Genomic DNA, 13,283 nt, shown 5'->3' on the forward strand with positions numbered 1-13,283 from the left:
GCTCAGCCCGGGGCCAGCGAGGGGCGATGTCCCTGAGAAGAAGGGGGGGTAATGGCGGCGCGTAATGGCGGCGCGGCGCTGAGGGGAGGGAAGAGCAGCAACAGCCCCGCACCACCGCCATCGCCATCACCCCGCGCCGCCGGCCGGCGGAGGGAGGGGAAAGGCGCCGCTTCCGCCGCGGCGGGGCGGGCCTGGGTGGAGAGCGGCGGCGCGGCGGGGCCCGGTGCGGGTAGGGGCGGCAGGGCCTCCCGGCAGCCTCGGCCCGGTGGCAGGGGAAAGCGCCGCGGCCTGCGGGGCCCAGGGGTGGAAAACGGGGTCGGCCCTTCGGTGCCAGCGGCTGGGAGGCTGCGAGGGAAGGGAGGGCAGGGCTCCATAGGTGCGATTGCTGTTAAACCATGATGAGCTCGTTGTGCGGAAGGCTGCTGCGGGGCAGTTAGATTTCCCATCCCCATCAGGGATGTGGGGTGCTAATCGCTGTTCCTGCACAAAGACACACCTCCAGATGCTTTCGTGCTCTGTTAACACTGGGTATTTCGAATGAAGGATTCAGGCTTTTTATAGCCCAGGGTCCGTTTTTTTAATGTTATTTTATTGTTACCATTGCTTTGTTGTTCTTTTTCAGCAGCCATGGCAGCGAATCCCATCGTGATGTCCAAGCAGCGAGAGGAGGTGGTACACGGGGTCCCGACAGAGGTGGTGTGCACGGCGTTCTCCAACTCCGTCCTCGTGGTAGTCACACAGTACGGCAAGATGGGCACAATCGTCTATGTGGACCCCAACACAGTGGGTGACAACGTGGGCAGGCCCTCGCTCACCACAAAGGTGCTGCTGGGCAAGGATGAGGTGAGAGTGGATGCACAGGCAGCAAGGATAAGAAGGGGGGAATGTTGTAAGCGGGGCTGTGCAAGTTGCCAGGGAGTTGGGGGATCACAGCAGTTCACTGACGTCTGCACGATGGCAAGATTAATTGAAGAGTCTCTTCCGAGGGGTTCATCAGAAACGTGGTGCTCCTCTGCTCCTTGGCGTAACAGAAGTTGAACTGAGTGGTTTGGGGAGCTGTTATTTCCTGTCCAAGGGTTGCTTTGTTGTTTTTATGGCAGGTTTGATAAAGCTCCTATTGATTTAAGGGTTACAAGATCAAACATGCAGCCTTTGATAATCTTTTTTGGGGTTCCGTTCCCAGTGAGGTTGTTTTCCTTCTTAAGTCCCTTTTTTGGCCCCCCTCGCCTCAATCTATGCAAGCCCCATCATGGACTTTAGTTGCCCTCTCCCAACTGTGCCTGCCAGCACCTTCCCTTGATAACGTTTAATTTGTTCTGCTTCAACAAAATGAGTTTTTATCGACCCTTTCACAAAGCTGGAGAGAAAGCAGAAGAAAATGTATTTCACAAAGCGTCAGCTACTCAGCCATTAAAGCACAAAGTTACAGCACTACAATATGAGGCTTTCCATCAGAGTTGGAGCTATCAAATATTACTTTCTAACCTTAACTAGAAAATCTCTAGCAACACAAGATCTTGATTCTGCCTGCAGCTTCCCTTATGGAGTTCTTGTTCTTCAGTGATACACTCCCTTCTCCGTTTGGGAGGTGCTTTTCTTTCCCTGGTATGATGTCTGCTAATTCTGACCCCCTCCATCCCCAAGCTGGTTTTGTGTTTTATTTGGAGATGGGAAGTGCCTTTGTTTTCTTTGTAACATCGTATTTCTAAATCATTTTGCCAACTTTATTGATCAAACTTTAAGGAAAGGCTTTCACCGGTTTGCTGTCTTCCTGCTTGTCCCCATTAACAACCCCACTTGGGATGGTGCACACTTCCATACCACACTGGTAGCTGAAATCAAGCTCATCCTTCTGATAAAATACATGACTGTGGGTGTAAATAAAACCTAGACAAGCTGAATGGGTCAAAGCTACAGCAGTGAAGATTCAGGCTGGATGTTAGGAAGCACTTCTTTACCAAGAGGATGGTCAAACATTGCAACAGGCTTCCTGGAGAGGTGGTGGATGCTCTAAGACTGTCAGTGTTTAGGAGGCATTTGGACAGTGCCCTTAATGACATCCTTTAACTTTTGGTCAGCCCTGAGTTGGCCAGGGGTTTGTACTAGATTATTGTTGTAGGTTCCTTCCAACTGAAATAGTCTGTGCTATTCTGTTCCTGTTTTTTTCTTGTTAAAAAGACCTCATTGAGAAGATAATACGCCTCTTCTTCCCTCCTTCAGCATCATTACTTAGTTCTGGTTTTCATTATTCTATTAAAATTAAAATCAAAACCAACACGTCTTTTACACATGCTGTAAAAGACTAAAAAACCACTATTTGGGGGTCTTTAGGAACTGCAAAAGTAAGGTTTTTTCCCGAGCTTGTATGTTAACATACTTTCATCGGCAACAAGTGTTTAAACAAAAGCTACACTTGGAGACTTCTTCAGAATTCTGGTTCTGATGGAAGTAGAGGCATTTTGATCCATGGCATTTCATATAATTTGATATTTGGTAGGTGGGAGGATTAGTGGAAGGAAATTGATGGTTAGGGTGGGAGGATTAGTGAAAGGAAAGCTTCTCTGTGCCAGCTTCCGAAGATACCCGGGCTGGTGCAGAACTCAATTAAAGTGCAGCTCCAGTTCAGTTGTTTCAGGGTGGTTTGGATGGCTGTCACTCCTGTGTCCAAACTCTTCCCTTTTAAGCCAGCTGGGCGCATACTTTGGCTTTGCTGACCAGCCAGACTGCGTATCTGTTGCCAGTCATGTTGGAACCTCTCAGCAAACTGCACGCTCAGTCTGAGTCCAGTATCATAGAATCATAGAATCCCAGACTCCTTTGGGTTGGAAAGGACCTTAGAGCTCATCCACTTCTACCCCCCTGCCACGGGCAGTGACACCTTTCACTAGATCAGTTCGCTTCAAGCCCCATCCAGCCTGGCCTTGAACACTGCCAGGGATGTATCAACAGGTTCTCAACACATTCCGTGTCATTGCAGGACTCTCCCAGCTCATGCAGGAGAGTTCTCCCAGCTGTAATAGTGTACATCTGTATGCCTTTGCTTTTCAGCCCCTCGTTCATGTTTGTGCCAAAAACCTGGTGGCATTTGTGTCTCAGGAAGCTGGGAACAAACCCGTTCTCCTCGCCATGGCTTTAAAGGACAAGACCATGGAAGGAATACAAGCTCTACGGGAAGTGATCCGAAGTTGCCAAGTGTGGTGAAGTTGTGCCATCTGGATTAAAGGAAATGATCTTGAGTCTGTGACTCATCACCACCTATTTAGAAGGACAAGAAATGAAAATGATGGAATGTCTTTGTGCTGGTTTTGGACAAACTGAGGAATTTCATGAATTTTTCTCTACTGTGTAGAACATTTGTGGGTTTTTTGTGGGTTTTGTTACTGTGACAGGTTTGCAGTCCATACAGTCAGTGATGAGACGAGGGCAATTGTCTCAACATACAAGAGAAGTGTTATTTTAATCACATTGGGTGGGATGTATATTTGGGAAGTGGCGTGGCTCTTGCGTTTGTATCCTGAGGAGCGATGGATGCCAAGCTCTGGAGCTACGCTGCACCGCAGAGGGGGAACACCCAGTGCAGGGTGAATAAAAAAAAACATTGACAAATCTAATTTTACCTGTTTTCTTTTTTGCTCTGTGAAAATTGCTTCAATTGAAATACAAGCCTGTAACAAATCAACAGCAGTTGCATAATAGGAAAGGTTTTCTTGCTTGTTTTTAAGGAAATGCGTCCTATACGACTGCTTTTGTCCTCATGTCAGTCCCTTTCCTGATGCAGTCGGAATCCATTTTCCACTTTCGCTCTCTTTTTAAAGACAGGCAGATAATTATGCTCTGCAAATTTCATGAAAGCTGACATCAGGGTGGAAGACAGGAGCCCAATTTAGTGGTGAGAAGGAGACAAATAAGAGCTGCTTATGCGTTATGTGGTACCAGCACATCAATGAGGCAGCACATACCTCGGTGGGACCACTGGCAACGAGCTGTCCCTCTCCTGAAGCATCTGTCACAGGAGACATGGAGACAAAAGTGTTTTGGGGGGTTACACATGGGTGTTTCTCCCAAGTCTGTTGAAATAAAAGTGTTCAGTGAAGTCATATGAGTTGATGCAATGCTTAATAGCCAGGCTTTGCTTGAAAACACATTTGTTTTTACCTCTTCTTGTAACAACACCAAGTAGTAAATTGTTAAGTGAGCTGTTACACACTTCTGTCACTTATTGGCAGAGCAGACAGAGGCCAGGGCTTGGATTCTGAGCAGGCAAAGCCTGTGCTGCATTAGGACCTGTTGGTCAGGCAGAACCAGCCCAGAGCCTCTGCCTGCCCCATGCAGATCCAGCTGCTGGGATGTTTCTGTTGCTAAAAAAATCCCCTACAAGTAGAAAAGCAGAAAGTGGATTTCGAAAGGACTCTTTTCTCTGAAGTCATTTACAGCAGCGAAGGGATTATGAGAAATGAAACTTTAAAAGTACATTCAGGCACTGCAGGCTTGCAGCTGCCCCTGACAAGAAATTTCATCTAAAAATAATTCTCCAAACTGTGCTTCCAAGAATCAAAGATTTGCATCTGTCAGAGCTCCACATTTTCCCTCATTTATGCTTTTTTATTGGTCTAGGAAGGCTGAAAGAGGCATGTGGAATTTGTTAATGACGATGCTGCTTTGTTAGTAGAGATTCTTTCCCGACATTAAATTCAATGTATTTCCCAAAGCCTGGCCCTCTTACAGTGTCCGCAGCTCCAGCAACGTGTGCAAACCGTACATTTATTAGCAAACTGAATGTAAATTGCGTCTTCCACCATGGTGATACTGTGGCAAACCACCGCTATGCCCTGAAAACCTGAGTGATACTACCTAAAAGCCAACCACGAGTTAACCACCTTCATTTCCTGGCTCTGTGTGCTACCAGGTCTGCGCAGGGTGGCAAGAAAGGACCTTTTCAGCTAAAAACTGGCTTTCAGATAATGCCAGGGCATGGGGGTTATTTCCCTGCCCACCCTCTCCATACCACCCTCAAGGCCACCAAGGAGGAAAGGCCTATAGCACATAGCTATAAATTGAGGCAGGGCAGCATCCATCCCTCCTTAAACCCTGTCCAGAGGAGTGGGTGATGCACACACAGGGCTCTTGCTGTGTTGGTCCTATGGGTGCTTTACCTGGAAGTAAAGCAGGTGTTGGAAACAGGACACACATATCTTCCTGCCTTTCCAGGAGTGATGAATTAGACCATGGGCAACAGGTATACAGCTTTGCTCCTCTCTACTGTGCAGCAAACCAAGGGGGAGGCCTGCCTCGAAAAGCAAGCACAGGTCTGCCAATGCCATCGCTTTCCTCTAGGTGAGGATTAACTCCCAATTGCAATATAACCTGCCTTTGCCCCGCAGGACGTGTGCGGGTGTCAGGCTGCGCCGTGGCTTTCCATCAGTGTTTGCTTTCCGGGTTGGGTGCCGAGCGTGGCAGACTGGAAAGGTAAGTTGGGTGGCTCTTCCGACCTGCCGCTCCGGCTGCGGGGTGCAGGCAGGGCGAGCTGACAGCGGGCAGGGCTGGGAAGGTGCCCGGAGGAGGAGTCTCCACCGAGCCGCTGGAGGAGGGTGCAGGGGATGCAGGTGCAGGTGCCTGGCAGCCAGGCCAGCTCCTGGAGCAGCCCCGCAGGGTGAGTGGGGTCCTGGGGGGGTGAGCAGCAGCCGGGGGTAACCTGGCACAGAGCAGACGGTGCCCCAGCCATCCATGGGACCAGCATGGCAAAAGCCCTCTGTGTGTGGGGCACCCACTCCTCTGGGATCGCCTCAAGGAGAGATTGATGCTTCCCTGTCTCAATTTATAGCTATGTGCTATAGATCCTTCCTCCTGGGTGGCCTTGGGGGTGCTATGGAGAGGCTGGGCAGGGAGATAACCCCCATGCCCTGGTGCTTTCTGAAAGCGATCGGGAGGAAAGGCATGTCTCCTGTGGTGGGGCTGAGCCTGGATGTGGGTGATCCCACCCCCAGGATGGGGTTTAGGGATCTCTGCCGCTTTACTGTGGCACACAGCCAACAGTGCACAGGCACTGGTGAGGGGACTAGGGGTTTGCCTTTCCTTTCTGACTGCCCTGGCCTCACAGGGACAAGGTGGGATTTGTCCTGTGTGCTTCGGGACATGGGAGGGATGTGATGCTCTGGCAGCCTGCGGATGGAGGGGAATCCCTGGCAAAGAAAAAGCCCCAAAAGCAGGTTTCACTGCTCAGTTTATCTTCTGCTCCGTGCTCACTTAGCAGCTGTAATAATCCATGGAGTGAGGGTAACAGGTAGACATGGCAGGTACCTGCAAAGTGGCTGAAAACACCCAGGCTGGATGTGGCACTGGCACTGAGAAGCTGAGTTTTGCTGCTAATATTGTTCTCTGTCTCCTTGCCGCCTTTGTTTTGGAAGCAAATGTCCCTCTAACTGCATTGAATTGCCCGGCTACCTTGCATGGCCGGGATCTAATTACCTGTGGAGCTGGGAGCCCCGTCTCCAAGCGGCACCGAGGCTTTTGTGTTTAATGACTTGCTCCGCCACCTTCAGAGTGTGACAATGTCGGGGAGCCTGCCAGGGACCGGCTGCTGGAGCCACTGTGCTCCTACCGCCATGCCTGGGAAAGCTAATAGGGGTTGGGATGTCTTGGGCCGGGCACCTGTGGCACAATGATGGGTTAAAAACAGGGTAAATGGGTCTAGCAATGAGCATGGTTCTCCATTGTGTCCTGGGAAGTGAACTGGATTGTTCTCTATCGTGATGTTTGGGCAGAGGGTTCAGACTTAGACAGGCTAAGGTCAGGTTGGATATAAGGAAGAAGTTCTTTACTGTGAGGGTGGTGAGGCACTGGAATGGGTTGCCCAAAGAATGGGTAAATGCTCCATCCCTGGCAGTGTTCAAGGCCAGGTTGGACAGAGCCTTGGGTGTCATGGTTTAAGTGTGAGGCGTCCCTGCCCATGGCAGGGGGTTGGAACTGAATGCTCTTAAGGTCCTTTCCAACCCTAACCAGTCTGTGATTCTATGACTCTATGAAATAATGCCCAAATCCAGCCTATGGCCCCAGCCAGCAGCAGGGCAGCCCCCAAGAAGAGTGAGGACTGATGGGGAGCAGGGCGCAGCTGAGCTCTCACGTCCCTCCCCGTGCCATGAGCTATCTCCCTCCTCCTGTTAATGTTTACAAGGCAGGTCCGGCAGCGTCATGGTCTGAGCAAAGACCAGGTCCCTGCCTGGCTCTCCCTTCTTCCTGCTGGCAGGGGCAGGGCCGCGGGACAGGCACAGGGAGGAAAAGACCCGGAGCCCGCTTCCTGCTCCATCCGCTCTGCTTCCATCCATCCACGCATCCACCTCCGGCTGTGCTTCCCCGCTCGCAGGTACTGCGGGTGAGCTGCTGGTTCCTCGCCAGCTCGCTGCTGCCCCGGGCATCTCCGCTTACAGGCGGCTCCTGCCAGGCGGAGGGTGGGGGGGGAAGGTATTTTTAAGGCTGTTGATCTGACACCAGCTGAGTTTCCTCTCCTGTGAGGCTGGGGTTCGGGCAGAGGGCAGCAGAGGCGGCCACAGGGCGAGCTCTCGCTTTGGTTTGTTTTCTGTGTTTAAATGGACCAAGGTCAGTCCTTACCACTCCGATCTGCAGCAGATCCTTGCTTCTCACCAGTTCATGCTTATGGTTTTATCTGCAGGTAGTTGTTACCCAGCAGCTAAAATCTTTGTTTATGAATACACCAAGAAGCGTCTCTATAGTTAGAGCTTTGCTTGCAGGTTATTGGTTTTGGTTGGGGGTTTTATAAACCACTATTGTTGTACTTGGGAAGAAGCAGCTTTCTGTAGATTAGCAGAAAGAGAGGCCAAACATGGCAGTGTGCACATCTGTTGGCCTTGAGATATGAAGCTGCCCTATAAATAAGAGTGTATTATTAGGCTGGTTCTTGCTGTCTGGAGCAGCAGGGTACACGGTGCCCTTATGCCCCAGCCACTCTCTGTGCTGGGAATGCTCCGCGCCTTGGGGCAATGCTTCGAGGAGGACAGACCTGCTGGGGAGATGCTGGAGCACTACAGCATCCCCAAAGGGCAGCAGCTCTGCCTGCATCATGGCAGGCTTGCTCTCTGGTGCTCGGTTTGGTGCAGGAGGGATCACTGGCTGCCCTGATGAGTTGGCATTGATGGCACACCAAGACCCTGATGATCCCAAAATGGCCAAGGCTTTTTTGGCCAAACAACCTGGGTGATGTCAAACAGTCTTGGGCAGCCTTGGACTTTGCCTCCATCAGGTCATGCGTGATGAAAGGAGCTAAATTTGGGAGGGGATCACAGGTATTCTTGTGTTTTCTGGGCTCCCAAGGAGGAGGAGATGAGTGTCCAGATGGTGAGTAGATAAGGGACTTGTTATTATTATGGGTGAAGGATGAGTTTAACCCTTAAATATCTGGTTCCTGATGGAAAAGGGTCCTGAGCAATATGAGTGAACTCACAGTGACACAAACGTAGGCAGGTTTTCCATTACAAGTGGGATAAAGACCTCTGAGGAAGCAAGAAGCAAGGCTGGGAAGGAGAAGCATGTGTTTTGGGGGCACGATGTTTGCATACACCTCCTGCTCTTGAAGGATGTTTGCATTTTCCTGCTATTTGCATTTTCCAACCCTCATAAATAGGCTGGTTTGGATGGAAAAACCCTATGGGGAAGATAAACCTCACAAGAGGTTTGCCCACACTGTGTGGGCTGGGAAATGCGCTGCGACCTTCCCCCTCACCAGCTCACCTCAGCCCTGCCTCTCCCTTTGCCTCTCCCTCCCTGCAGATGAGTAATGCCACACGTGCCTTGCCCTCTTCCATGGAGCCCAGCACCCTGGGGCCCAGCACAGCATCCAGGCTGGCTTCATCCTCCCCATCCCCAGCCCTTGCCCTGCTCGTGGCTGCCCACAACGACTCCCAGGACAGCCAGCAGCTTTTCCTGACCACTACAGCAGCACAGGCCATCTCCGGCATCTTCGTGTGGTCGGCTCTCATCATCACCTTCCACCAGGTACAGGCTGGGGCAGAGACAGGGCTCAGCACTTAGGGCCAGACTATCGATTGCCCCCAAGTTAATTGCAAATCACTCGTCTCTGGATAAATATCTCCTGCTGTTGCTGCCTGGAGGGGATATCTCTGTTGTGCAGAGGGAGCATGGTACCGGCAGCTCGGCACAGTGGACTTTGCCCGTTGCTCCCTGATGGCTGCCAGAGAAGGGCATCGGCACTGCCTGGAGGCAACACCCAATGGGGTTCCTCATCTGGTACCTTAGGGTCTGTACCTTTGGGATGCACACCACCAACTGCCCATGGGCACGGGTTTGGGTGCTACTGAAGGCAAGCTGGTGCCTCTGGACACTGGGATGGGGCTGGCACAGAGGAAGGCATGCTCCTTGCATAGAGCTGGGTAAGGGACCTGATTTCCATGTGTTTGCATGGAAGGGAGTGCCCCAGGAACTGGGATGGAGCCTGTCTCGTGTGTCTATTCACCACAATGGAGGGCTGATGGGGGATGAGCATCCTGCAGCCCTGCGGGCTGGGGGGTACCTCTGGTTCCCCTCCTGACCAGGGGTAGCCACAGCTCCACACACTGGGCCCTTTGCAGATCTACACACACCTGAGGAATTACACCATCCCCAAGGAGCAGCGCTACATCATCCGCATCCTCTTCATCGTGCCCATCTATGCCTTTGACTCCTGGCTCAGCCTCCTCCTCCTCGGCAGCCACCAGTACTACGTCTACTTTGACTCGGTGCGCGACTGCTATGAAGGTGAGTGCAGCCTCTCCTTGGCAGGGATGCTGATGGCAAAGCAGGGCTCTCATCCCACTGATCTGTCCCTGGGTTGCATAAAGAGGCAAATCTCCACCTCTTTCACTTCCTTTCCTCCAAGCAGAGGTTTTCCCCTTCCTTCTCCATCAGCAGCAGGAAGCAGATGCCCCATAGGCAGACATGAGCCTTTCCAACAGCCTCAGAAGGACCCCAGCACCATGTGCCTGGGGAAAGGAGGTTTTCTGGCTGCCTTTGGGGTAGAAGTGCAGCTCCTCTAAAGCAGGAGGTTGACATACCTAAGAAACTGGGGAGTTGGGGTGATTTGAGGTGCATGGGAAGCTTCTCAGGGTTGAGGCTGCACTTGACCTTGTTGTTCACCCCCTGAGGAGTGGAGAGTGTGGGCATGTGCATTACTTCAGGTTTGGAGTATATGAAGAATAAGCAATGTCCAATAAAGCTGTTCAGGACCTGCTCCTTGCTGGCCACTTGTGCTGTCCTTTAGCAATGCTGAGGTCTTTCCATGTAGATGGTCCCTGGCTGCTGCACTCCTGCCTGGGTTTGTCTGGATGTGCATGGTGGCTGGCTCCACGAACACTGCTGAGACATACAACTGCTGCCACGTGCACATACAGACTGTGTGTGCAGAGAGGAGCTGCTGCATCTGCAGCAAACCCTGTGCACATGGTGCTGTGTGTCTGACTCTGCTTGCTCCTCTTGCTGGGCTCCATCCGCCAAAGGCTGAGGAGGTGCTGGGGTGGATGACAAAACACCTGAGCAGGAAGGAATGTGGCATGTACCAAGCCCCTCCCGGATCTCCATCAGCCCTGCTGACCCTGTCCGCCCTTCCTTTGCCAGCCTTCGTGATCTACAGCTTCCTGAGCCTGTGCTTCGAGTACCTTGGAGGGGAGAGCACCATCATGGCTGAGATCCGTGGGAAGCCCATTGCGTAAGTCCCAGCAGCACACAAGCTCCTTGGCCCCGCACCCACTATCCCCATCCAGCAGCCCCAACAGCATCTCCTCGGCTTCTCCTTCCAGATCCAGCTGCTTTTATGGGACCTGCTGCCTTCAGGGTATGTCCTACTCCATCGGGTTCCTGCGCTTCTGCAAGCAGGTGAGTACCCGATGGGTGGCTTTGGCTCTGCACCCCTCTGATAAAGGTTCTCTGGGTCCCTTCCCCACTGCCCTGCTGAGGGCTCTGCTTTGTCACTCTCCCAAGATGCTTGGTTTGGGTTTTCTCCTTCGAGAGGCAGCTCACCCTGCTCACAGGCACCCAGCCAGCAGCAGGGCTCTCTGTCCTTGTTGCTGACTCACTGCTGAGTCAGGGTCTCCTCCCACTGCAGAGCTGAGATTGCCATCTCTGTCCAGTCCCAGGTTAGCCTGAGCTGCTCTAACCCTCTATAGGTCTGTGCTGCAGGCTGAATCCTGGCTCTCTGTTCCCGTATCAGCTGGTCTCCCATCTCAGAGTGGCCCCACTGCCTTTTGGGAGCCCTGCTCCTTCCCATATGCAGGTTCATGTCTCACTCCACAGCACTGCTGTGATGGAGAACTGCTCCCTCCTGTGTGTCTCTGTCCTGGGAGCAGAGGGGTTGGGTTGTGTGGTGGGGCTGGGGGTAACAGGAGCTGCAGGGAGGGCAGTGGGATGTCCCTGCTGCCCAGGCTGCACTGTGTCTCTCCCCATGCAGGCCACGCTGCAGTTCTGCATCGTGAAACCCCTCATGGCGATCGTCACCATCATCCTGCAGGCCTTCGGGAAGTACCACGACGGGGACTTCAAGTGAGGATGCTGGGTTAGGCTGGGAGGGTGAAGGGGGCAGGAGGGGTCCCTGCTTCATCACCACAGAGGAAAAGCTGAGAGTGGTCCCATGCTCCCCCCTTTCTCCCGGCCTCTCCTTCCCCTCCTGGGCTGTGCTCTCCCCTGCAGCAAAGCTATGCACTTCTGCCCTCCCCATTTCATCCTTCTTTGCCTCCAGTTGCGCTCACTTTGCTTCCTGCACCCTAGAGCATCATCTCTCTCTTCCCACAGCGTCCAAAGCGGCTACCTGTACATCACCATCATCTACAACTTCTCTGTCAGCCTGGCACTTTACGCCCTTTTCCTCTTCTATTTTGCCACCATGGACCTGCTGCGCCCGTTTGAGCCAGTCCTCAAGTTCATCACTATCAAGGCAGTCATCTTCCTCTCCTTCTGGCAAGGTGGGTACCACCACAGATGCTCAGTGCTTCTCATCCCATAACCACACCTGAGCCAGGGATACAGCACCGGAGCTGATCCCTCTTCCCCTGCACAGGGATGCTGCTGGCAGTCCTGGAGAAATGTGGGGTGATCCCTGAAGTTCAGATCATCGATGGGAAGGAGGTGGGAGCTGGGACAGTGGCTGCTGGCTACCAGAACTTCATCATCTGCATTGAGATGTTCTTTGCCTCCATTGCCCTGCGCTATGCATTCACCTGCCAGGTGTACAGAGAGAAGAAAGAAAACTCAACAGGTAACTTTTCCTTCTTCCTTTCTTTGTCAGTGACTAAAGAGATCCCCCTTATAGCATTACCAATGGGATGCTAAAACCACAGGAGCAATTTCCTTCTCCTGTGCTCCATGAGTTCCTTCTTATTCCCTCATGATACCCATGAGCCACAGCAAGCGGATAGGAAGAGAGACCTTGATGTGGATGGGCAGAATTAGGGGATTTTGGTATTACAGCACATGCTGCTGACAGGATTCCTCGTTAGACACAGAGCTGGGGTTGCCTTCCTTCTCCTTAGAACTTGCCACTGCAAGCTGACATGGACCACAATGAACCCCTTATCTTGAACTGCTATGGAAAAGTGTCACTCCGGTCTTGGAGCACTTGGGCTCATAAGTGTCTGATGTCCCATCACCCCCCCCTTTCTCCCTGTTTTTCAGCAAACCTTGCTCCGATGCAGAGCATCTCCAGTGGGCTGAAGGAGACCATAAGCCCCCAGGACATCGTCCAGGATGCAATCCACAACTTCTCACCCACCTACCAGCAGTACACCCAGCAGTCAATGCAGGAGGCAGAGCGCAAAGCACCAGGAGAGAATGGGCACGTGGCCTCCAAGGCGGATGGACCGAGCAGCAGAAAGAGCAAAAGCATCGAGAAGAGAGTGCTGATCCTGTCGGATGAGGAGCTGTAGGGGACAATGGAAGGGACAGTGACAGTGGAGACGTTTAAACCCATGCAAATGGGAGGTGTCTCAAGGCTGAGACAACCTGGTCTAATGGGAGCACTGAGAAGCCAGGAACTCTACCCAAAAAGCCAGTCTCTCGAAGGGAAGATGCAATAAGCCAGGGAAAGGTTAAATCAAATAGTGCCAGTTTCTGCTGTCCCATCTCTTTGGGTATGAAGATTGGGGCTATCTTTGCTCCTGCAACTAAGCAGCCATGCGTTGCAGCCTGGGCTTTGCTCCCCACTGCTGGTGCCTCAATGCTCCCATGCCCGTGCTGGGGAATGCCAGGCAGGGAGAGGAGCCGGGCTATAGGATGGACCAGCCACCCTC

The 13,283-nt window shown here is 52.4% G+C and overlaps 2 protein-coding genes across 2 annotated transcripts; both read left to right on the top strand.

Moving 5' to 3' along the window:
- Window positions 1-274: 274 nt before the first annotated feature.
- On the top strand, window positions 275-3,378 carry PSMG3 (proteasome assembly chaperone 3). Its single transcript, XM_080619569.1, has 3 exons — window positions 275-376; window positions 623-843; window positions 3,049-3,378. Exons 2-3 carry the CDS (start codon window positions 628-630, stop codon window positions 3,199-3,201), a joined length of 369 nt encoding a protein of 122 aa, XP_080475695.1. The 5' UTR covers window positions 275-376; window positions 623-627; the 3' UTR covers window positions 3,202-3,378.
- A 5,394-nt stretch (window positions 3,379-8,772) lies between these two features.
- Window positions 8,773-13,031, top strand: TMEM184A (transmembrane protein 184A). Its single transcript, XM_080619380.1, has 8 exons — window positions 8,773-9,006; window positions 9,600-9,765; window positions 10,621-10,711; window positions 10,803-10,878; window positions 11,450-11,541; window positions 11,791-11,960; window positions 12,056-12,253; window positions 12,670-13,031. The coding sequence occupies exons 1-8, from the start codon at window positions 8,782-8,784 to the stop codon at window positions 12,918-12,920; spliced, it is 1,269 nt and encodes a 422-aa protein (XP_080475506.1). The 5' UTR covers window positions 8,773-8,781; the 3' UTR covers window positions 12,921-13,031.
- Window positions 13,032-13,283: the final 252 nt, after the last annotated feature.

The sequence above is a fragment of the Psittacula echo genome, assembly GCF_963264785.1.
Source record: "Psittacula echo genome assembly, chromosome: 5".
NCBI classification, from domain to species: Eukaryota; Metazoa; Chordata; class Aves; order Psittaciformes; family Psittacidae; genus Psittacula; species Psittacula echo.

Excerpts from the sequence above, each read along its gene's own strand:
- PSMG3 (XM_080619569.1), top strand. The coding sequence starts at position 628 with ATGGCAGCGAATCCCATCGTGATGTCCAAGCAGCGAGAGGAGGTGGTA. Across the intron at positions 844-3,048 it reads TGCTGCTGGGCAAGGATGAG|CCCCTCGTTCATGTTTGTGC; the intron begins GTGAGAGTGGAT and ends TTTGCTTTTCAG.
- TMEM184A (XM_080619380.1), top strand. The coding sequence starts at position 8,782 with ATGAGTAATGCCACACGTGCCTTGCCCTCTTCCATGGAGCCCAGCACC. Across the intron at positions 9,007-9,599 it reads TCATCATCACCTTCCACCAG|ATCTACACACACCTGAGGAA; the intron begins GTACAGGCTGGG and ends GGCCCTTTGCAG. Across the intron at positions 10,712-10,802 it reads ATCCGTGGGAAGCCCATTGC|ATCCAGCTGCTTTTATGGGA; the intron begins GTAAGTCCCAGC and ends TTCTCCTTCCAG.